This window comes from Cygnus atratus, chromosome 24, assembly GCF_013377495.2.
Source record: "Cygnus atratus isolate AKBS03 ecotype Queensland, Australia chromosome 24, CAtr_DNAZoo_HiC_assembly, whole genome shotgun sequence".
NCBI lineage: Eukaryota > Metazoa > Chordata > Aves > Anseriformes > Anatidae > Cygnus > Cygnus atratus.
In genome coordinates, this window is record NC_066385.1 from 170,282 (window position 1) to 195,699 (window position 25,418).

At 32.7% G+C, this 25,418-nt stretch overlaps 1 protein-coding gene across 1 annotated transcript in view; it reads right to left on the reverse strand.

The window, feature by feature from the left end:
• SYCP1 (synaptonemal complex protein 1) overlaps window positions 1–25,418 on the reverse strand; it is a 27,769-nt gene continuing 2,351 nt past the window's right edge. The window contains exons 4-30 of the mRNA XM_035561560.2: window positions 24,888–25,052; window positions 23,991–24,058; window positions 23,734–23,807; window positions 22,376–22,434; window positions 21,201–21,270; window positions 20,107–20,180; window positions 19,003–19,111; window positions 17,512–17,606; window positions 17,195–17,379; window positions 16,042–16,109; window positions 14,801–14,862; window positions 13,706–13,810; window positions 12,612–12,715; window positions 11,890–12,007; window positions 11,595–11,665; window positions 10,823–10,913; window positions 10,079–10,141; window positions 9,676–9,738; window positions 8,745–8,807; window positions 7,421–7,537; window positions 6,670–6,780; window positions 5,807–5,899; window positions 4,815–4,889; window positions 2,329–2,505; window positions 1,724–1,861; window positions 1,281–1,367; window positions 1–1,194 (exon numbers count right to left, since the gene is read on the reverse strand). Of these exons, the coding sequence (XP_035417453.1) occupies window positions 1,051–1,194; window positions 1,281–1,367; window positions 1,724–1,861; window positions 2,329–2,505; window positions 4,815–4,889; window positions 5,807–5,899; window positions 6,670–6,780; window positions 7,421–7,537; window positions 8,745–8,807; window positions 9,676–9,738; window positions 10,079–10,141; window positions 10,823–10,913; window positions 11,595–11,665; window positions 11,890–12,007; window positions 12,612–12,715; window positions 13,706–13,810; window positions 14,801–14,862; window positions 16,042–16,109; window positions 17,195–17,379; window positions 17,512–17,606; window positions 19,003–19,111; window positions 20,107–20,180; window positions 21,201–21,270; window positions 22,376–22,434; window positions 23,734–23,807; window positions 23,991–24,058; window positions 24,888–25,052 (2,649 nt within the window). The 3' untranslated portion in view covers window positions 1–1,050. The remainder of the gene's footprint in view (window positions 1,195–1,280; window positions 1,368–1,723; window positions 1,862–2,328; window positions 2,506–4,814; window positions 4,890–5,806; window positions 5,900–6,669; window positions 6,781–7,420; window positions 7,538–8,744; window positions 8,808–9,675; window positions 9,739–10,078; window positions 10,142–10,822; window positions 10,914–11,594; window positions 11,666–11,889; window positions 12,008–12,611; window positions 12,716–13,705; window positions 13,811–14,800; window positions 14,863–16,041; window positions 16,110–17,194; window positions 17,380–17,511; window positions 17,607–19,002; window positions 19,112–20,106; window positions 20,181–21,200; window positions 21,271–22,375; window positions 22,435–23,733; window positions 23,808–23,990; window positions 24,059–24,887; window positions 25,053–25,418) is intronic.

Consider the following 25,418-nt stretch of genomic DNA (forward strand, 5'->3'; position numbering starts at 1 on the left):
GGAAAATATTTATCAGTAAATAGTAATTTAATATGAATTAAATACATAAAAAATATTATGAATATCACTGCTCAACAGGTAAGTCAGAAGGAACCTGAAATACTAACTTATACATAAAACTGCTGCAGAAAACTAATGGAATACATGATTTGCTACCAACTTCAGATGAATCCAGGATTTTTATTTTTCTTACTATTTTTAAGATGTACCTGCAGTTTTCTTGTTATCCTTAGGCTCTGAAGCAGGTTTTTGTTGTTGTGGAACCAAGATTAATTAAAGATTAATGCAGAAATATATGTTACTCTATTCTTATGCTTACATGAGAGAAACTGTTAGTTCTTAGGAAAGCGGTCTGGTGATTTATATATGTGTTCTAATAAATAAAGCAACAACATATGGTTCCACAGTTTATGCTTCAAATTAACAATGTAATGACATCTTACTACTGTGTTTACACTCTTAAAATGTGTACATATTTTGTTCCTAATGAAGCTGAAATCTTCTTATACCTACGTAATACTATTGAAAATCCAATTTTAAAAGTTCCAAAACTGTTCTAACATACCGAAGTAGTAGCTATTGCAAACAAAACAGTCTAAAAAGACAGTTCTGACATTTACTATGAAAGAAAAAGCAAGACAATTTCACATAAAAATGCATGCATTTTAGCAGCTTGAGCGTTTCATTTACTAAATAATATCCTTTTGTTAATCATATGTTAAGAAAAAGAGAGCAAATTTTACATAACAGAACTGAAGTTTGTTACAGCCAGTATTTCTAATGCCAGATTTATTTTTTTTGAAACAGCTTTCTTCATATTTGGACTAATTTCAAAAAAGACTTTTTATAGTATAGTGAATGAAATGTTTAAAATGCTCAACAGATTGCAGTAGTTCCATGTCTATAAGGTTTATCTGTAAAAAGAAAATTAATGTAGTATTAAACATACTGAACAAGACAGAAAAATGCAACAATGTACTAACTCTCAAAGAATAACAACACTGTGGTTGCACTAATCAAATAATGCTGGGCACTAGTCATTTTTTTATTTTAAGTAAAGAGTTTTTCAGCTTCTTTAATTTTTCTTTTCCTGTCCATTTTGGAAACTGCAGTCCACCCAGCCTCTCTCATTTTTCTCACAGTTGTAAGTTTCAGTGCAGAGCCTGGAGCTTTCAGGTTTGATGTAGTCGGTTTCTGAGAAGAAAAAATAAAGCCATCCATTAGTTTCTAAAACAAATTTGATCTACTGTTCATTTTGATGTGAAGAAAAGGTAACATACCTTTTTTGGTGTCATGGCATATAATTGTGAAGCTTGTGGATAATCTTTGTATAATTTTTTAAACATTTCTTCCTCTGAAACTATGCTCTTAAATTAAAAATGAAAGTTAATTATATTATATTCAGAAATCTCTTTTCTTTCCCCTTAGGAATACTGCAGTATGAAAAAGAAAGTTAAGATATCACTATGAAACCTCAACAGTTCCAATAAAAACAATGTAAAAATTCATTATAAAACTGAATATATATTTTTATATTGCAGTATTCTGTCATAAAGTTACTAATTATGTACATATAAATACATTTCCAGAAAGAACCAATGAAATAAAAAAATCACTCATAAATAGATTTGTATGCAGAAGCCCACATGCCTTATTTACATTCTTACATACGTTAGTGTGCATAAAGAATTATTAACCATGCTATTTGTTCTCAGATTTTTACCAGGAGGTCACTATGTTCAGAGCTATCTGACTGAGCATCCAGCTGCAGAAGCACTTTTTGCTTTTTCCTCTGTTCTGAAAGCAGATTTGTGCTTTCACTTTGCATTTTATGTACTGGGGGAGTCTTTACAATATATGTCTGCAAAAGAAAAAGATGGCATTTAAAATTACATTTTCAATGGTAATTATGGAATCAAAAACTAAACAGACAGAATATCCAGGCAGACAACAGAGAGATACTGTTTAACAATTATCTTTCCATTCAAAGCATGAAACAAAGATCCAAACAAATCAATTAAAAAAAAAAAGTTCTTCTGTGGAAGAACTGAGTTTTATGGCACACTATATCTAATCTCTTTAAGCTCATCTAAAGAAATTCATTTGTTATTTTGAACTGTAGTCACTATGTACATACTATAACCAACATTTATGAAAATGCAAACAAACAAGCTTGCAGGAAAAAGTTTTCAGAAAGACACTGATAATGAGTGACATCAAGAATAAGATTGTTTTTACTTAAATAGTTTTTTTTCAGTAGAAGTTAAATAGAGAAATAAATAGTAGGAAAAATAAAACAAGAACAATTCACTATCATGAGTTACAAACCTTTAATAATCGACTACCCAAGGGACTTTTTGCAGGTGCTGGAGGAGATGTTTTTTTACTTTCTGTCATGTTGACTTTTACAGGAATATTTTGAGACAATATTTTTTTTACATTAATAGATGTACAGTCCAGATCTAAATGAGGTTTAGGTGTCTCAGTAAAATGAGTCTGTGTTTTCTAAAATTAAAAAAGGTTTAAATTAAAAGCATTTCAATGTCTTTTGGCCAGCGTGTATTACTTATCATGGAACTTAATCTGGATTGCTTATGTACATATTACCAATTTTTAAAATTATTTAACGATAACATTAAAACTACCTTGTGCTTCTTTTCATTTTCAGGAACCATATTTTGGAGGGTTTCTTTCGCAAAATTCTCCAAAAGAGAGTTGTGGGATAGGTAGTAAATGTTTTATTTTCTAGTTATTATTTCACTCAAGTAAATGGAAACATTTTTGTTTATTGAAGTTAGTGTTCCTTCACTGACTTTTTAAATTCTATTTCACATTTCTCTTGCTAGCTGAAGAATACTATATAGCAGTCACAAAATCACAGTCACAGAATAGTTAAGGCTGGAATGGACCCAGAGATCCTCTGGTTTAACATCCCTGCACGCAGCAGAGTGTACTAGAGTAGGTTGCTCACAACAGTGTCCAGCTGTGTTTTGTACATCTCCAAGACTCCACGGCCTCCCTGGACAACCTGCTCCTATATTCTATTACTGTTACAGTAAAAGTTTTTTTTCTTGTGTTTGAATGGAATTTTTTGTACTTCATTTTGTTTCTATTGTTTCTTGTCCTTTCCCTAGATACCACTGAGAAACATCTGGCTCCATGTTCTTTGCCTCCTCCCCCACCCCCAGGTACTTACACACACTGATAATATGCCCCTGAAATTTGTCTTCTTGAAGCTAAACAATCCCAACAGTCTCAGTCCTTTTTTCTATGTCAGATGCTGCGATCTGTTAATCACCTTCATGGTCTTTTGCTGGACTTGCTTTAGTACGTCCATATCTTTCTTGTACTGGACAGCCCACAACTGGAAATAGTGCTTTAAATGTGGTCTCACCAGTGCTGAATATAGTAAAAAGATCACCTCCCTTGACCTTTCTTTACCACAAGGTCACATCCTGTCTCATGTTCAACCTGTCCACCAGAACCCCAAGGCTTTTCCTGCAAAGTTGCTTTCCAGTTGGTCAGCCCCCAGCCTGTACTGGTTCGAAGAGTTATTGTATCCTTTGTGCAGGATTTCAGATTTCCCTTTGTTAAAAACTTTATCAGATTCCTGTTCAGCCATTTATCCAGATCCCTCTGAAATCATCCGCTCTATCAAACCTCCCAGTTTTGCATCATCTGCAAACTAACTGGGGATGAATTCTGTCCCATCACCTACGTCATTAATGAAGATATTAAACAGTATTGGACCCAGTATCAACCCCTATGGTACATCATTAGTGACTGGCCTCCAGTTGGACTTTGTACCATACTGATTGTAATCCCTTGAGCCCAGCAGTTAAGCCAGTTTTCAGTCTACCTTACTGTCCACTTATCCAGCCTAAACTTTATCATTTTGCCTGTGGAGATGTTGTGGGAGACAGTGTCAAAGCCTTATTAAGCCTGAGATAAAGAACTCCCAGTGTTCTCATATTCCTAGCCAGTCATCTCACCACAGAAGGCAATCAGGTCGGTTAAGCAAGATTCCCCCTTCACATAAATCCATGCTGACTACTCCCAATCACCTTGTCCTTTGTATGTTTGGAAATAGTTTCCAGGATTATTTGTTCAATCACCTTCCCAGGGATTGAGGTAGGGTTGACCAGCCTATAGTTCACCAGATCCTCTGTCTTGCCCTTCTTGAAGATAAGAATGAAATTTGTTTTTTTCGTCTCCTCAGGACCCACCCCTAGTCACCATGACATTTCAAAGATAATTGAGAGTGGCCATTACAAAATGATACTGGCCAGCTCCCTCAGCACCTATGGGTGTATCCCACCAGGTCCTTACATTTGGCTAGTTTGTTTAAAGATTCCCTAACCTGATCCTCCTCCACCAAGGGTAAGTCTACCTTGTTCCTGATTTTCCAGGTCCCACTGAGTACTGTAGCCTTTTTTCCATGTCGTTTGTTACCAAAATTCCTGCCACATTCAGCAGCAGGTCCTGTAGAAGCCTTTCTTGCTGCCCTTCATGTCTATTGTCAGTTTTAAATCAAGATTGGCCTTGGCTTTCTTAACATTATCCCTGCAAGCATTAACAGGTCTTCTTGTGGTTTTAATCTCTCCTTGCTCCCCTCACACTTACCTACTCAGGAGTAATATAAAACATTCACTACCACCAGAAATTATACATAATGACTTCAGGGAGCATCAAGCTCTCATTTCAAGACAGCAAGACCTAGAATCAGAAACTCATTTCACAGTTATCATTGTTATAGTGCATATGACCAGGCCAAGCATGTCACCCACACTGCTACCTTAAATATATAAATATACCTTCTCTTCAATTTCTACTTTAAGCTGCTCCTTAAGGGATGACAGTTCACTTTTCAAACATGACAGTTCGCTTTCCTAAAATCAATTAGAAGAAACCAATGGAAAGGGTTAGCTATGCTTAACCTGGAAAAAAGAAAATCGCCCAAATGAGACATTATTTCGTATTCATTATAAACAAAAGAAAATTCCATTTGTTCAATAGAGCTAATTTAACCATAAAGTTACTATGCTGAGTGGCATTTACAATTCACTTTTAGAGATAATTCAATCACTAAAATAACACATGATCAAAGAAGTTGATTTTTCATCATATAAAAATAAATTCAAAAGAATAAAAAAATATTGGCTTGATGTGTCACACCTTCTCTAAAAAGTCTAATAAAAACATGCTGTAAAGAATTATTCTGTGGAGGGAAACGTTAGAAAAATACTATATTTTAAATAGCTGTTATAAAACTACACTTTCATGAAAGTCTTGAGGGGTTGTTGACTCTCGGAACATTTCTCAAAGCTAAGGTTCCCAGAAAGGAAAAAAAAAAAAAGTGATACAACTCTTAGAGTTGAAGTTTTGTTTCTTTTAAAAAGAGCTGAAGTACTACTAAGAGTTACTTGGCCACAACTGTTCAAAGCAAGAACTAAAAATACTTGTGAGAAGGGGATAAAAAAATCAAAATGTTTAATACTAAAATTTTGTAAGCAGACAGTGATGTTACAACATAATGCACTATTAGAAAAAGTAGACAGAAAAGCACAGCTACTTTAAGTAAGCTCTAGAAAATTAGTATTTTAATGTACATATTAAAATCTGTAAGAAATTATAGTACACAGAAATTGGTGAGTTGTTCCTTACTGTTCAGTCACACTAAATCAGATACTTAAAAAACAAGGAGCAATAAATAGGAAAAAATCTAATATTACATTTATAATTATATTACCCTTTTAGGACAGCAACCCCTCCATTTAGTTATTCAGTGCTCAAGAGTATGCCTTACCAAAGTTCTTTTCAATGACAACTGCTCTTGCTCTTTTATCTTACATAGTTTTAACTCTGTATCTTTTTCTTCAACCATTTTATCATATTCATGCTGTGTTAAAAAAAAAAAAAGTTATTTGACTAAATGTTACAATTATAGATCTATCTAGCCTTAAGACATTACTCATTTTTTTGAAATAAAGCTCTTCTGGAGCTTCAGAAAGCACTATGAACAAACATGGACACTTCTGCAGAAACTGTATAACAGAAAATACACAAGCAGTGTTATTTTGTGGGGCAATAGTGTTTTATTTCTAGGCAGCATTATGCATGTTAGCTGCTAATTCTACTGCAAAACACAGTAGAAAATGACAAAACTAAGTTATACTGCTGAAGTTCACTAAATAATCTCCTCATAAAAAGAGGCCCAAATTGATATTGAAAAACATTACATTAGGACAGTATCAAATGAAGTCAGAATATTAAAAAAAAAAAAAAAAATCCTGCAAAGCACAAAAACCTACACGCTCCTTTTTTTCAGTCTCCAAATACGATACTATGAAAAAAATGCAGCCTGCAAGACATCTTCAAAAGGCCAGTGCCACCACCACGTCTTACCTTAAAAATTACTGGGAATTCTAAGGTGCTACTAGTTCACATCATGTTAAGATTCCCAGAAATTTATATAAATGGAATTTATCTGCCAGTAAACATGCTTTCAAAATATGAAGGTGAATTTACTTTTAGATGATGAAACGTCAAGTGTGTTAAACCTCATTATCCTAGACTCAGGTCTTTATTACCAAGTTTCACTTTCTAATTTGTAAATTCTGGTTTTGAAAGGTTTTTATTTATCATACTATCACACATTAGAAATCTTACTTTGTGCTTTTCCATAAGTGCCATCATTTCAGTTATCTTGTGTTGACATCGGATGTCCATTTCTCTCTGTGTTATTGTTGCTTCATCAGCAAGTAACTTCATCTTTTCTACCTGTTAGTATCAACTTTCTTTTAATTCATGAACAACTAAGAATAACATATTAAAAAAATCTTAGTTACATTTCTTCCCACCTCTGTGTGTACAATCTATATAGTCTCATTTAGCGTAGTCTTCATTTGCTTTCAAGATCATTTTCAAATCCTGAATCTTTTATACACTTTGTTAAAATGGGCAACTAAAATCTAGATTAAAAGTACCTCCATTCTTCCATGGCAGATAAGTGTCATTTTGAACCACAAGGCCATTTCAAGCACTCTGCCCTACCATTTTTTGATATTATCATCAAGAAAGTGTGGGCAGAAAAACACTAATACGAGGAAAGTTATAATTTTTTTTTTCTTATTCTGTACTTATACCAAGAATAGAATTTCTAGGGACAATATCCTCACAAAAAGATTTTTTATTTAGGTTCTTATTTTTAAAGACACATACAAATGCTTCAACCTAAAGAATCTAGTATTCTAAAGTTTTGCTCGCAGGCATACACAAGAAGTTCCATTTATGTTTATAAGACTGCTGTGTAAGGGCAAGGAATCTCACTGGTATAGCTTCATAAAATATAACAAGAATTGATAAATTATCTTACATCAAAAACTAACTAAAAGTTGCAGTAAAAATTAACAACTCTCACCTCTTCAAGCAATTTATTTTCGGTTACTCTTTTTGCTTCAATTTCTCTTTTATACATGTCAACTGTTTCCTTATGTTGATTTTTCATATTTTCCATCTCTAGCTGTAGTTTATTCACCTTTTGAGAATGGAGAATTATTGCTGTTACTTGTTCAAAAATAAATATGTCAATGACTTTATTTTTCATCTTATTTTCAAGTTGAGCCACTCTGTACTTTTCAGGTATGTGACTGTACTGTTTCCTATTTAATGTTTGTTTTTTTATCATAGAGTTGAACTTTGGTCTGAAGGTAGTTAGAAACTACAGCAACACCAGAAAAGGGAAGGCAGCCCATAATAGCAGTTCTGTGCATCACTGTCAATAAAGCAGTCCCAAAACTAGAGCAAGTGAATCACAAAGAATCATTAAGATATAAAGGAATAACCCGTTAATGATCTGACAGTATTCTGCCTTTTGTACAAAGAGCCCTTTAGTATTGCTGGCATGGAATGCAAGGTAAGAAAATGAAGCATAATTAATAGTCTCCTAAGATCTGGGAGTAGGACTGCATTATGTTTATGATTAAATCTTTCAAATTGTGAAATGAAGAAACAGATTATTTATAAATAATTTATTTTCAGAATTTTATTTAATTCTAAAAAAGGAGAAACTCCTTTTAGCTGCTGATATTAATAAGAATTTGGTATGAAAAAAATAGTAAAAGCCTATTCCTGAGCAGCCACTCTAAATGCTATATATTCTTAAAAAACATTGAGACGGAGATTTTATTTCCTGCCTTGCAAATCCATTTAAGATTTTAACATTTTTATGATATGTTTTCCTACCAAGTATTTATTTTGATTAGTTTGTCCTTTAACTTTCTCATGAGAATACCCTCAAACAGTCCCCATCTTTCCTGAAGTACCCAAAAGTGGACACAATATTCTAATACTCAAATAAAGGACTTACCATAGCAGAACACAGTAAAGGAGCTGCCTAAAGTAAATAATACGTGCATTTCTTTTAATGTTTTTCTCTTTCAATGGAGTGACATCACTGAATAACGTTCGGTATACTATCAACCAAAAAACAAAGGGACTTATTGGGAACGTAACTCCTTGATATATGAAGTCTCTCTCTTACACGTCTGATAGCCCCATATCTAATTATTAGAAAATGAAGCATCTTCCAAAAATCACGTGCTTATCTCTGTAAAATCTGTATCCCAGATCCATAAAGCAATTAAGAATGTGTTCAACATGTTTTATAATGAATTACATAGGGACTTAGAAATTCAGTCTTTGTGCTTTACCCTTATCTTACACATGACATGAATTAAACCTACCTTCCCTTCATAAACACTTGTTTTCTTGCTTTCTGCAGTCATTTTCTTTTTCAGCACCTTGTTCTGTTAAAATTAAGTAAAACAATCACTATAATAAGTTAATAGTATTATGCAATGATTTAGCCTCATAGTAGGTCAGAATCCTCAAAATTCTAGCTTTCAGCAAGCAAATAAATAACTGTCTTCTCATTGTAGTACAGTTCAGGTTCTAGAACAATTTTCCAAATGAAAGTGTTCAACTGCTTTAATAATATTGCTCCTTATTCTTCATGACTTTATGAAAGACTCCTAATGGGCAACAACAGAAAATAAGGAAAGAGGGTGCAGAATAGGAAGAAAAACTAAGATGCATCATTCCTCTCGCTTTTGTTCTACAGAGCTTATATATAAATAAATTTACTCCCGTGCTGCGCTATAATGAAAGAACAGATATAATAATCAATTGATTCTAAGCAGATGATTCAGGGATTTTATTCTGGGCAAGTTCTGCCAACTAAAAACGTACAGATGTCATGAAAAAAAAAAGTGTATGTTTTTACAATACAGTTACTGACAATTTGTCCTTATGTACAAGTCTTTTCTATTATCGGTAACTAAAATAGATCATCATGCCAAGTGTGATACCATGGATTGATGATACCATATCCTAAATGAAAATAATAAAAGTTTACTGAAGACTCTTTAAAAAGTTTACTATAATTGCATTTTACAAAAGTAAGAATAATTTTATAATTTATAATTTTATAAATTTATAATCAAGTAATTCCAAAGGTAACTCCTTAGTTTGCTCAGAGGTAAGGTAAGAAAGGAAACGTTCTAACTTACATAGCTATATCTGAAGAAATCACACCAGACTAAAATTTTTGAATAGTAACAGTAACCTCAAAATACCGTGTTTTATGTATTTGAGACTTCTAAAAAATGCATTTACCTCCTGTTGCAGCTCTTCAATATACTTTGTTTTATTTTCCACCTGTTTCTTCAAATTATTCAACTACAAGAGATATTTCAAACATTAATTTATAAACTCTTAAAAATGACTCAATGTGTTAGACATTACTGTCAAAGTTCTTAAATATGCATTTGCACAGGTCCAATTAATTCCAGTGGGACTGAAACACATGACAACACATTACAACGACTGGAGTTTTGACCATGCAGTACTACAAGAATTCTGTTAGCCCAGTAACAGACATCAAGTTTAACAGCAGCTAACCAGATCTTCAGTGGTTATTGAGCTTACGGAGAAAAAAAAAAAAAAAAGTAGCTTCATGATTTAAAAAATTAGCTTGCATGAAATTATCTACGGTCCACAAAAAATTTAAATTTCTTACCTTATTGTCTAGAATCTTCAACTGCCTTTCCTTTCTTGAAATTTCATTTTCAATACTCTTAGTCTGGAATTATAATTGTAAATCTAGTCAAACCATTATCAGAACTTTTGTACTATCTTAAAGAAGAAAAGTGCATAATCATAGAGTTACTACTAATTACTATGTTACAATTTCAAAGCAGTTCTGTCAAAAAGAATTAGATTTATTCCCATTTTGTATGTTTGTTAAAAAATTAATTAATTAAATTAAGCAACTATCTCGTGCCCTGAATATCTTCTTTGAATTTTATGATAAAATTTTGAAATCCACTGTGATGTTAAAAAAGCAGGTGTGCTTTGACAATACAATAAGAAAGTAAAAATATTTAAACAAATTCAAACTCAAACTCATATTATTTATTGAAAGCTAATCTGGATGCTATTCATCACTAAATGGGTAAATGGAAATAATAAATAAAATGAGGTTCTATGTTTGCCTAAAATATAACAAATTTGGACTCTTAAGCTTCCATATAAAGATTAAACATCCCAGTGAATGTCCTTGTCTTTTAAACTGGAAGAGCTCAAAATACGTATATATGGTGACTCAATTCATGGAAGCACTGAAAGAAGAAAACCATTTTAAGAGATAATATCCCTAGGTAGAGCTTTGCATAAAAAAAATATTATATACATTTTACATTTAGATTATGTCCTACAGGTAACGTTATATATGTTATATATTTCAAATGATAAAGCATATTACATGGCATACATTTTCTTCACTTTCATCCAGTTTGCTTTTAATCTCTTCACCTTTCTTTGCCATCTTCTCCTTCAAAGACTCTAGTTCATTTCTAAATGCCAAATTACCAAATATTAGTAAATATTTAAGAATATTAACTTATTTTCAATACAGCTTTATTTAGTATTTATCCATTCTTTTTTTTCTAAAAAGAGCTGGATTGTTATCTACAACTAATATTGATAAGAATTTCATAAGCTGTTCAATGGGATTGTTCTTTAAATTTTGCAAAGTGACTTAACATCTGACCTGTACATACTTTTTGTAAGTATGAAAAAATGTTCCCCTTATATTCTGATCTGTAATAGCATAATGCTTCTATGAAATTTGGAAGGTTGCCTGTCAGGGTACTAAGACTAACTTCAAAATGTAACATAATCAGTTTCACTTTTTCATATTTAATTCATAACCCATAACTTCTATTTTCATTTTATTCACAGCTAAGAGGTTAATGCAGAACAGGACAGGTCTCTAAATGTAACATGAAGAAATGGCAAAAAAAAAATCATAGCAATAGGTAGGACTAACTTGTAAAAACTTCTACATGGACAACACCAATACTAAATCGCTTTTGTATAGAAAAAGGCCCATAATTTAACTACAATGCATAAAAAAGCATTAATCTAAATATAACAGAAAGCAACATATGAACACAACATTTAGACTAACTGTGAAAGACGCAAACCTACTTCTTTTAACACCCTTTTTTACATTGATATTTATTTTTACTTGCCTTAGCTGGCTATTTGTTTCTTCCAGATTATCTACTAACTGCTTTGTATTTTCTTCTTTTTTTCTATCACCCTAAATAAATACACATATAAATAAAATAAGTAAAATTCAAGGTGACATCTTAAGCAATATCTTGAAATGCTATATTCACAAGGATAACTGCACATATACTGTATTTTAAAAACAACAAGGAGTTCAGATACTCTACAAAACTATGTGATATTGAAGTTTTCCATATGATTTATATTTTAAACAGAATGTTATCCTTTAAGAACAGTTGGAAGTTTACAACTTACCTCATGAATTTCTTGTAGTTTCCTGAGTTCTGCAGCTATATTACTTTTCTCTTGGTCCATTTGCTCTTTTTCTAATAAGAGCGTGTTGATATGCACTGTTAGTTGCTCATTCTTTAGCCTAATTTAAAATAAATGGTCAAAAGAAATAAGAATGTGCACTTTGAAATTTCCTTTTAAATTAAATTCATCTGTTATAAAATGTTACTTCACACTGAAAAAAGTCCAGGCCTGAACCTGCAAATGCAATCTTTGCAACAAATTTAGTATAGAGTCATAGTGATGTGAAAAGGCAACAGGAGGAGAACAAAAATGAGTCGACTGTTGTATAAATATAATGGCTGTTGGCAAGAATGTAGTTCAACATCTACATCAGAGCAGGGTTAACGATGATTTCATAAACATTTTCTCTTCATATTAACACAACTAAGTCACAAAAATATGGGACAATTACACATTATAATATAGTACATATATTATGTAATTGTATTGTATTATAACATGTAATAATATGTATTATAACATGTAATAATATATAATTATACAGATTATAATATATTACAATATATTATTAATATAAATATATAGAGGATGTCATGCTGTGTATATGAATTCAAATTTTTCATTAGAGAACAATCATAGATCATTTTGTTGTATATTAAAGTAACTTCTATGTAACACTAAAAATGATTAAACCGATACTGTATTTTCAAAAATCATCATACGCCTCTCGTTCAAGATCTGCATTCAGTGTCGTAAGTCGTTCTATGTAACTCTGTTCCTTTTCAACTTTACTAGTCAGCTGTATTTGCAAATCATGCGTTTCTTTCTGCAGCAGAAGAAATGTTGTGAGTATACATATGTAAATTACAAATCATGAAAGCTATCAGAAAAGAACTGATGATACAAAGCTTTAAGATTAAACAAAGCTACAGACACTCCATAAATTAGCCAGACTTTATCTTTACATAACACTGGTGTAATGTGGTAGTGTGAAATCTTGAAATCTGATATGAATGTTAAACGTGTCCCCTATTTTATAGTCTAACTATGCTCTGCAAAAGTACTGACAAAACTACTTTTCCATGGGCATTTAAATAAAGACGGTGTTGCCTCAGACATCATAAGCTTTTGAATTCACCTACATATAAAAACAAACAAAAAACACACAGAATTCCAGTCCTATGTGATAGTATAAGCACATATTTTGAATGCATTCTGAACTACAAAGCTACTACTTTCTACAAGCTTTCTGAACTGCTCAGAAACTGGTTGTCATTACAAAGCTTGCCTTGTCTTGTAATGTGATGTAGTTTATAATACATAAATGCCTTGAATACTATTTCCTCTGAATAACTAGTGATACAGTGTATACACTGGCATGCAGTTGATTTAAAACAGGGAGAAAGAGAGTGCATGTGTGTCAATGTACACTTAGTTTTTTAAGCACAGCATAGAATGGATTTCTGGAATTTCTTATCACAGAAGGCTATGGATGCTAATAGGATGAAGATGTTCAAAAACTGATGAAACTATTGGACATGGGTAAGTCTACAAAATGGTAACAAAGAGAACTGACAAGGATGTGTCCTCAAACATCCTTAATACAGTTACTGTAGGAATGTAAGGGGGATGGACCAGAGGCAATAGCCAAGCTACTCTACTGCGTAGAACCTTTTGCTGTCATTTTCAGAAGCAGAATACTACACTGGGTGGACTACTGGCCCAACTACATCAAGTTTCTTATGTTATGTATATACAAGTGATAAACTGTAACAACTATTTATAGAAAAATGTTAGGATCACCCTTTATTCTGACCTCTCTAATGTGAAGAATATTTTCCATTTCTTTTCCTCTCTCCTGCAAATTTTCAACAGTTGCCTCAAGATCTTTCTTTTTCCCAAGAAGTTCCTCAGCTTTATCCTGTTTAAGAACATTAATGAAACTGTTGAGAAAATTAAATGCATAAGGAACAAATACACTTGGTAAACGCAAACCTCATTTCACACTATCTTACTTTAACTGATGTAGTTTCCTGTTAGACTAGTAAATACAAGATCATAACTAAAATCATTCTGTATTAGAAGTGTATTTCATATAACTCAGACTTCCATAACAGAAAATGGGCCTGTGTTGAGGTTTAGTAGAGTTCACATAGATCAGAGCTGATTACCTCAGGAAACATCCCTATAAGGAGATAAGAACACCCAGTCTAATGCGAATACATGGAAAATGGTGTTATAACCCATAAGACCATTCTCCAGATTCAGACTCCTAATTGTTTTCTCTGAAAAGTGACATGTATTAACAGTAGGCAATGCTTTCTAGATACTAAACACTGCAGTATGGAGGAAACCTCACCATAATTAACACCTCTCAAACAGCAAAATAATTGCAACAGACTTGTGAAGTAAGAAACCTAGGAAATCTATGAAATCTCTTATTAGATCCCTCATTTTGTCACGCATAACCTTTTCACAAATTCTGCTGCCTTTTCCAAATGGTGTCAATTAATCCTTCAGGCTTAAATATCATATGCTGTGTTCACAAGATGTGAGCTAATGTTCATCACACCCACACACAAAATTATTTTTCAGAAAGGTTCAGGATGAGGAAGGAATGAATACTAGGCATAACTAAAAATAGGAAATCCCTATCATAGAGAGTGGCACTTGAATAGGTGTGAATGAAGGAGGAAATAACCAGAAATCTTGACATGGAAAAATAAAACAAGCAAGACAGTAGAAAGAAGTAAGTCCTTCAAAGAAAACACCAAAATAGTCAAAAAGGTAGATAAGAAAGCAACATTAGGACAGATTAGACAGTGTTTATATGGCATATAAGGTACTTACACAGCAAGAGAGACTACATATAAAAAGTAAATGCCATGAAACTAATAAAATAAACATTTACCAGTGTTTCTGACAGCTGTTCAAGTTGCATTTCTTTGTCACATTTTAGTTTAGTCATCTCTTCTACAGCACATACAATGTAAAATTAATTGAACAGAAAAAATTACATACATAGAAGACAACATAAAGCATTTATCACTTCACAGTGCCTAGTTTTCAAAACTTGTTGTATTAAGTTCTCATATTTTAAAGATAAACTAAAACCCAAATTATCACTTAATCTGAATATAGAGTAAAAAAAAAAGAGATACAGAAAGATATTAATGAATATACATCTGAAGGAAAGCTAATCTAATCATTCATCTGAAATAAAATTCAGAGCCTATTATATTTTCCACAACCGTGGCTTCAAGTCTTAGAGTGTGGACTGTACGAATGTTTACAAAGCAGTAGTTTCAAGGCATTGATGCATCTGTGTTTTTCTTGAAAAAAATCTGAATAGGCTGAAAAAGGAAACCACTTATTAGTAACTTTGAAATGTGTTTTCTAGGTGTACATTAACATTATTGATATTTTCTGCAAGTACTGAACACCAGACTCATTTTTGCTTGTTATCATCACAGGTAACATCTCATCTTATTCCAGAGAAACATTATCAGGAATTTTTGAACAATTTTTGAACAACTTTATTGTTAGATTCCCTCAATACATATATCAAACTATATTTCTCATCTATCATATCAGGGCTATAGACATACACTGCACAGTGGGAAAACAATGCCAAAGGTTTGGGTACTAAGGAGTGCATATCTAAAAATCACAGGGTATCAAAACAATATTTATAGCGAACCACTGTAGGTGTCGTTCCACATCCAACGTAGGGACAGTGGTCTGCAAGAAAGCTTAATGCAGGTGGTTTGTCTCTACTACAAGCTACAGAAGTAATTCTTGGAATCTATTGTTCAGCAGTCTAACACTACCTCTGAAACTGGTCTGGCCTGCTGTTAGTCTTAACTGGAATAATGCGGAGAAATCAAAATGAGTTCTAGGAGCATCCATGCATGTATGGTCTTACTTTTGAGTCTGTACAGCATTGCTGTTCGACTATTGCCAGATACAATGACTACCAAAGAAATGGGAGTAGGATGAGTAAAAATAAATTTAAGCAGTCCTGGCAGGTATAGGCTATGGTAAATTTATTTTTTCAAGCAACAGCTACAACACAGGGATAGTCTATTTTCAAGAAACAGAAAACATTCTTATTACTATGTAGCTCATCTTCCTTCTTTCTATAAATCTTACCCAGCTCAGCAGACTTATTTGTGAGCTCCAAGGTAAGCAGTTTTGACTCTTCTTCATATTTCTTCAATCTAAGAAAATTTTAATTATTTTTGTTGTTGTTGTTCAGTATACAGCACTGCTTTTGAAAGTCTATGGACAGTAAGACAAAGTCTTACCACAAGCATTTTAAGTATATTGCTTTTCCACAGCTAGATGACATATCAAAGATATGTGATATATGATATATATGATATATCAAATGTATCAAATTCCACTTTTACAGCTTCTGAACAGCAGACAAAAGTAAACAAATATATGCATACATATGTCTGTACTTCTTTATGAAAATCAAGAGGGCAAAGATTTACTTTCTCATAGATCAGTATCAACCAGCATAATTAAAAAAAATACATTAAATTCTTTGCATTTAGACTGGTGTGTCAAAATATGAATTTCAATTTCATCTCCCTTTGTTCTCGGGTTTATCATAGCCTGCAACTACTTGGAAGATACCTTGATGCCAGGTACCCCAAATCACTGTTTATTAAAAAACTCAGTTGTGATAATGTTTTAAAATACACATCCACAGTTCTATTCCCATTTTTAGAAAGGTTAATTTTAGTTGCTATTAGGTTCTTTGACATTTACGTATTTTTTAAAACTACAGAAGGCCTTAAATACAGGAATAATAAAGATTGCTATTAAATAGTACTGTTATCATGTAAGGAAGAATATCTTCCGCACTAAATGTTTCGTTATTAAAGAACTTTAAAGTTCCAAATGAGATGACCGCTCTATTAGTTAAGAACTGCATCCACACAAAATCAAACAGCGCAGCCATGAGCAGGGATATCTAGTGGAAAGTATCCCTGCCCTACCCCTGCCCATGGGAGGAGGGTTGGAATTAGATGATCTTTAAGGACCCTTCCAGCCCAAACCATTCTATGATTCTACAACCATCTTCAAGGTCTAGATGGACAAAGGACATACAAAAATAAAAACTAAAGTGGTTACAGCTAAACTCATTGATGACGACTGAATGAGTTACTACTAATTCAAAACAAGAAGTTATTACACCAGATCACACAAGATGTTTAGGTTTTATTCCCAGCAGCTCAGTAATCTAGTATTTTACCCATAAAATTATTCTTTGATTGTAAACTGTTTAAATTACCTATTTTGTTCTTCTTGCAGCAAGCTTTTTAAATTGGAAGTAGAAGTCTCGAACTCTTCTATCATGGATGTATGCAAAGCCTTAGTTTCTTTACATTCTTCCATCTGTGCTTCTTTCTCCTGAGTGACCTGAATTAATGTTTCCACTGCAGTCTGCAGTTCAGTTTCTAAGCTCTTTTGAGTAGCCTACAAAACAATTATGTCATTTCTAAACATGTTGTAACAAACAGCTACAATTGTTCCATATCTAAAAAGTATCAGCAGTTATTTATGCAATTACTCATATATTTATATTGGAAAACTATAAACAAGCTGTACCTCTGTTTTTTGCAATGAAACTTTGGCTTCTTCCAGTTCTGCCCTCAAATACTCTTGATTGAGCTTGGATTCTTTTAACATTTCCCCTTCCAGTCCTAAGCAAAAAGATAAAAACTTACATTTAAGAAAAACAACATTTACTAAAATATGCTTGCATTTGTGTTTTATGGATAAATATATTCCTACAATTTAATCAGTTAATTACATAATGTACTCATATAATTGTTAAGGAAAAAATCCTCCAAGATGGTTATTCAACTTATTAAGTAACTACCTAAAATGTAAAATTGCTTGTATTTATAAAATTTAACAAAATGCAGTCACTCATATGTATCTGGAATAAAAATGTTACTAAATGCATCCCTGTCTATGGCAGGGGAGTTGGAGTTGGATGATCTTCAAGGTCCCTTCCAACCCGAGCCACTCTATAATTCTATGATAAAGCCTGCCTTTCCACTCCCCAGGGAAGGAGAGGCTGAAAACTGTCTCAGTTCTACAGAACAAAGCTACTTGCATCACATACTATAAATATTCTGTAATATAAATGGCTTTTAAAATACTGAAAAGCTAGTTCTAAAGCTCTTAAGTTTCCTCAGCTGTACCTGACTCTAAGTTTGCAAAATTGAAGTAATATATTTTCTCCTTGTAATCTTCAAAAGCTTTCATTGCCTGACTCACCCTTAAAACAGAACTCTTGGAAAATAGTTTTAACCCTTGCCTATTTGCAAATATGAGATTCCATTTGAAAGCTGTAACGTTCTGGGGTGTTATTTGGCTAAGATGTGGAAACATGTCTTGTTGAACAGAGAATACTACTATTTATAGACTATTGAGCAACTATTAGATGTGGAAAACTTTACTAACTTGATTGAAAATAGATCAACTCAGTAACCATGAAAAACACTACTGTCTTGCCATGTTTACTATACAAGACCAACTGAAATGGAACAATCCTCAGAATATGGGCAGGGTTGTACTATGTCCTGGTGTATCTGTCTATACTTCTGTTATGGAAAAGAAATGACAGGGTATATGACACCTTTCCAGTAGCATAACTATTTTCACCCAAGAGCTTATGGAAAAGTAAGAGAAAAGTTCCTCGCAATGGAACTCTCGTGTCAATACAAAAACAGGGTGTAGCCTAAACCTAAAAAGAAAACCTTTATTATGAAATAAGGGCCTGTATTTTACATAAGGAGAGTACGCTACATGTCCAGTTCCCACATCAGCAGCATCTTGCTCATTTCCAAACACGAATATGACCTGCAAGGTCCCAAGGTTCTACTGCTGACTAATAACAGGATGAAATTATCATCATTCTGTTTCCCATACTTCTATAGACAAATGTATTTTCATAGAATCATAGAATCATTAAAGTTGGAAAAGACCTCCAAGATCATTTGGTCCAACCATCCCCCTACCACCAGTATCACCCACTAAACCATGTGTCCCTATGTACCACCATTTTAATATAGTAGAAAGGACTCTTACTTTTTGCTTCTTCTAAGTCTGCAATTTTATTTTTTGATTCCTGCAGCTGAGTCTTAAGGTCTTTTATTACATCATCTTTTTCACCACTCTGTATGGTAAGAACTGAAATCTAACAAAATTAAAATAGTATCACAATGGAATCTAAAAAAGAAGACAGATTTTCAACTTCATTTGTGCATCATGTCTGTTTAGTATACATACTGCTGTCATTCAAGTTAAATAAGGTGGTCAGGTCTTAGACAAACATTGATCAAGTCATATTACTCTGGATGAAAAAGCTCTTCAGTTCAAAATCAGAACATGAATACCAACAGACTAAAGATAAAAGAACATCACTAAAGTTAACAGAATCTGACAGAAATGCAGACTCAGGTGTTATCTTTTTCATTTTTCATTTATTACTGATGTCCCAAAATACTCCTTACCTCTCTACAAAGTCATGTACCTCCTCAGAAAAAAAACAACAGCTCTTCACCTTCCTGGAAACATATACAGGTAGACACCCTGCTTTTCAGTCTTCTGCTTACAGACTAAAAACTCCTATCACAATTAATTTTGTCAATTTAGTCTTCCATCACGGATACCTCAACACTACTACAAAAAACCCACTCCAGTCTCAGATTCCTAACCTCTTCTACGAGCCCATGGCCCGATACGCATTTAAGTGTTCTTTCCACCTTCCTTCTTACCAGATATGAATTATATCGTTCTTACCTATATGGAGTGATGACCATTCTGTTAATTTTATGCTTCTGCACAAGTCACTTTTATACAGACAAACTTATGTACAGAAAACAGAATAAGTATTTAGTGTTCATGTGGTGCTTTTATATCCTGTCACAGACGTGTCCCTTATTATGATAGAGCAGACTAATTCAAATTTTATTCCAAATAACACAGAATGAACAATCCGCCAAAAGGTAATTTGCAATAACAATTTCCATCCTTCCAAAATACAAATATTTCACAAACAACCAAGCACTTTTAAAACAATTATTTCATTTGATATGTCAGCAATTCATTAAAGCAGACTTCAAATATTAAAGAAACAAGATTTGTTTCAAAAATAAAGTTCTACATATTAGATTTTAATAATAAGCAAACCTGCTTCTCCTTCATACTGACTTCCAGTTTGCATTCTTTTTCAAACTTGTCCACTCTTTCTGCTTCTTCTTTTACTTTTGAGAAACAGTAGTATTAATAGCTAATAAACTAAAACATTCTCCAAGTTAAATGCAATTTCTATTTTAAGATTGCTTTATAATTGTACAGTTATACATTTTTTTCCTTAAAAGGAATTATTCAGGTAATTTTTGAAGTAAATTTCTAATCACACAAAACACCTTTTCTGCCAACTTTCCATAGAATTAGTTCATTACTGCATATATGAATTGATAGACTGCTATATGAAACTAGCAGAAAAGCACATGTAAAAATAAAACAAGCAATTAGTGGTATAAATAAAGCAAATATTTAATTAAAATTTCTGTAGCTATATATTAGAATACTATCATTTAAATAAACCAGCTACATAAAATATGTAGTCATCTATAGACTGTACTTCACGGACAAAACTAAAAGTTTAGTGACTACTAGAAAAATAAGATTTCAAATCTGATTTATTAGAAGAAAAAAGAAAAAAAAAAACAAAAAACAATAAAGAGTCCAGGCAGCATGAGTAAGGCAGGGTCCAGACCTTTGCTAAAATAGTTATGCTGCTGATGGAACAATTCATCGGAGGTAAAATTTAAACCAGAAATAAAAAACTGTGTCTGTCAGGAAACCTAAGATGTTGCAGTGAATTTAGCTTTTCTAGGAAATTTGAAAAAGACCTATCCCAAACTAAGAGAAACTGAGGTAGTGTTAAGCCTGCTGTGAAGAAGTAGACCATACCACAAGGAAGTACGTAACTTATAGGAATAAGACTCAGGTAAGAAATAATTGACAAGAGATTGCCTTATCAAAGTGACTGAATTTAGCTGACTGTCTTCAACAACTGTTCCCTTAAAGTAAAAGGCATTTACTACTCTATTACTATGTAATGAGATTCCAGGACATAGTCTCAGAACAAATATCAGTGTTATCAGTTCACCATTCTTGCACATCCTATCTTTCTGGGATGAAGCTGCAAGCAATAAAATCTGAGAAGTACAAAATGGTTAAGCCTGCAACATAAACACAGTAAGCATAATTCTCACATTTGAAACACATTTCCAATCTGGTGTTCTCTGCTTGCACACGAAGCTCTTCAAATGCCACTATCATTCTCTAAAAATAAAATTTGAAATGTACGTTCATATAAAGCTATGTGCTTCCAGTAATGAAGAACAATATTTGTGGTTTATAAACAAGCAGTATTATAAGCTTATTCATATTTGTAGATAAAAAAATTGTTAAAATCTAAAGTCAGAGTTAACAGAATGCTACTGAAGATTTAAATAATTTCAAGGATGAGATATTTTTACTGGTCCATGTTTGTAGATCCCTACCATAATGGAGAAGGCGTCGTATATTTCTTAGTTGCTACAACAATTGATAATTAATATTTAACAGTTAAAACATGTACTCCCTGACTCTGCTTAATATCAAGTTCATCAATCCCAAAAAATGATGCCTCACATTTCTCTATTATAAATATATTAGGGTCTTATACTCCACACTGGAGTAATTTTTAATAAAAATATGACTTTGACAAGACCACAGTTGCTTTATAAATTAAAAAGGAAAAAATGCTCATTTAGTCAAGGTATATTCATATCTTGTACTTCTCATTTTACACAAAATTACCAGTTTCCATCATTATTTTTTGTTTTGTTTTGTATCATATTCAAGACTGAAACTCATTTTCTTTGTTTATATAAGTACATTGCATTTTACATTAAACAAAAACACCTACCAAAATAATCCTAATATACCTGATCCCATTCCACGTCTCCATCTTTGGACATACCCAAAACCTAACTGAACACACTCCTATGCAATCTGCTTTAGTTGATCCTGCTTTTAGCAGGGTAAGTTGGACCAGAACTTACTTCTCCAGAGGATCCTTCCAATCTCATTCTGTGAAATCACCAGATAAGTTAAATAGAGCACAAAGACAGCAGTTATAGCAGTCAGATAACACTATGCAGATCTGTGCTCCCAAGCGGTGTTGCATTTTAGCCAATGAATATATTATATGCAGTACAAAATTAACTCTTGAAAAGCAACTGAAAATCAGACTTCCTACATCCCACATGAACCTTCTAATCACTTTATCAGAGAATGTTCTTTCTATGAATAATATCTCAATGTATACATGCAACTCAGATATCTCAAGATGCGCGTATAACTTGGATCACATGTGAGGTTTTTAGCACACTAAGTCACTTACTTCAATGTTGTTATTAAGTTCCACATGTAGTTGTCTTGTTTCTTCTCTTTCGTGTTCATCTATCAAAGCGAGAATGTACCATAAGTTTTTCCTTTTGCAAAATAATGCCAGCTATCCAAGCCATTATGCTTAAGCAGCATAATGAATTTAAAAAGAAATTACAGGCTCTTATTTAAAAAAATCATTGCGAAGTATAGTGCACCAAAAGTTATACAACTTGAAGAAAATGCATATTCCATCAAAATACCAAGCAATCTCGTCTTTTCAAATTTCCTTCCCAATCTCATTTTTTTCCACAAAGAACATAATTCTCAATCAGTTTATATAGCTATATTAATTTTGACAGTATTAACGTAGTTGAATATTACTGCATCAAAAATGTTAGCATCTGAAAAACTGTAAGATAAAGTTTAACAATGAATTTCCTTCCATCAGCAGAGATGTCCATGATCACAGAACATTAGAGAACTGTCACAATACTCCGTATCTCCATCTTTTAACAATTCCAGTTTCCAAATTGATACTATTTTTTCCTTAAGAAAACAATTATGGAAGATAACAATAAGAAACACAGCTATCAAGGGATTACAGTAAACGTATACATAAGACTTTGTAGAAGCAAGGCTAAAAAGTCAGATACTTCTTAAGTACCCGGGATCAAGTCAGCCAAATTTTAAAGACTATTCACAATTTTGAATGTCATATAGATTAAAATCCCAAGTCAAGAATGTATTTGAAAACCTCAAGAACGTAAATTTTGTGTCAGCTTCGTCAATTTAGTAAGAAGAATGCTAGTAACTCATAGTGTCCTGGGTTTTGGACTTCTTTTTCCCCCAGGAATCTATAACTGCTCCAAAAAGAATACCAACTCCAGAATTATTTTTAAAGCGATGGGAATGGTAGCTAAAGCAGATTCTACTGCTTAAAAACAGGCAAGAAGTGCTGCCTGATATATCTTAATATATTCAAGGCATATGGATGTGACTGACAAGTGTGACAAGATTTCAGGAGACGTGTACTCCTCTGGAGTGTTTGCTAGTGGCTAATCAATATTGCTTACAGTACCTAACACTTGTCATACCCGGATCAGTATTTAGACAACTAAGTAGGTCCCGGGCATGTAACATTTTAGCAAACAATCATTAACTTCAGAAAACCTCAGAATATAGCATTACAAAGTACACGTGTATTAGACTTCTGGCTTCACTTCTCAACTTTACTGTGATGCATTGAGCCACATATAGTTTATCTCAACTAGAAAACTAACTCAGAACCAAATGAAAGATTTTTCCTTCATGAATTTAGAGAAAGCTAGAAGTAAATTTACTTTCATAAATCAAGATATAACGAGCATTTACATTTGGTGGACTTCTCTGTGAAGTGAGTACAGGTTTCCTTGAGTAGGTTACATAGATGCCTTGAAGTGCTGTTTCTAAAAGAAGGAAAAAAATACCATAATATGTTGTCACAAGGATGCATGGTACTTCGTACATTTATGTAGTAACAATGTGAACGCTTTCATGAGTTTTACAATTCAATAACTTTCCATACCAAAGCAGTTCTAAGCAAGAAACCCCATTATTTTTACAAATCTATATTTAACTGTATTACTTACTCTTTTAAAAGATCTTTATTTTCACATATCTCATCTTCCAGTTTTAAGCTTAGTTTTTCATTTTCAAACTAATTTCATGGGAGACAAATACAAAATATATTGTTACTGAAAAATATACTGCAATTATACTTTCAATTCAAAACACACATGAAAATGTATTTCTGTGCATCCAAAGACAGAAATCTGCTTTATCTGATGTTACATGCCAACACAACTTTTATTAGTGTGCATGAAAATATAATAAAAAATAATTTACCATGAACTTAAGCACTTAAAGACATGTTATCCATATATACATTTGCACACTATGGATATGCATGCTTTCTCACAGTAACCATTTTCTCTAGGCAAAAGTTAAACAATCAAAGATGACTTAGGTTACACAGGTTGATGCAAACAAACAACAAAAAAAAGGACCAATAAATTGTTTAAAATATGTTTTTCAGTCACAAAGCTCTCCATCACTACCAGCAAGATAAAAATGTGGATGAAGCAAGACTGCACCATTTCCTGTATGTGCTGAGTATAGAAATATGCGTGGGCATAGTTTACGCATACCAGGAGGATGAAAGCTTGTTCTATCTTGAGGAGGTTTCTGCATCCCCACAGTATGATGTGCATGTAAATAATACAGTAATAGCATGTGCATTGTTAAAATATGGTAAACAACTTTTTAAAACAGAAAATATACTTTCTCCTTTTGAAAATGTAGAACCATATGTCATTAATAACTATTCAAATAGCTTCTTTAAAGTCATCCCATGAATTGGTCAAAATGATTTCTTCAACCTCTGTAACAATCTTTAGTATTTAATTGTATGAATAATACTTTCCTACTAAACCAGGAAGAGTTTTCTCTTTAATTTACATATTCAACATATTTTGTACAATACTGGCCTGCAATTCTTGAATGGCTTTACGCTGTGCTTCAATAATCTTTCTATTTTCTTGCAATTTTCTTTCCTTTTGCTTTAGTTCTGATTCTACAGTTACTTTCCATCGCTTGATCTTCTCAGCCTCTTTGTAGAGTTTTGAATACAATTCATTCATTGTTTCTATATTCTATTAAAACATGTTCCACAATTTAAATCTTAAATGCTATTTAATTAATAACATCTTAGATACACATTTTTCTCTTAGAAATATCACAGCAAAAGTATTTTTTTCTTTTTTTCCTCACAGATGGTAACACAAACTTCTGTATGTGGGAAACAAAGTTCATGTATCCATGTACTTGTATGTATTAACATACATTATGTATGTGTTAACAGACATTAGGGAACGCGAAAGGGACATAAACACAAGTGAAAAATATCCTAATGCCCTCAAATACAGTGACACTGCTAAATTGATAGATATATATTTAACTGCACTTCACCAGAAGTCAATAAAGTTTTGCTAGAATTATCAGTAGAGTCAAGATTCCTT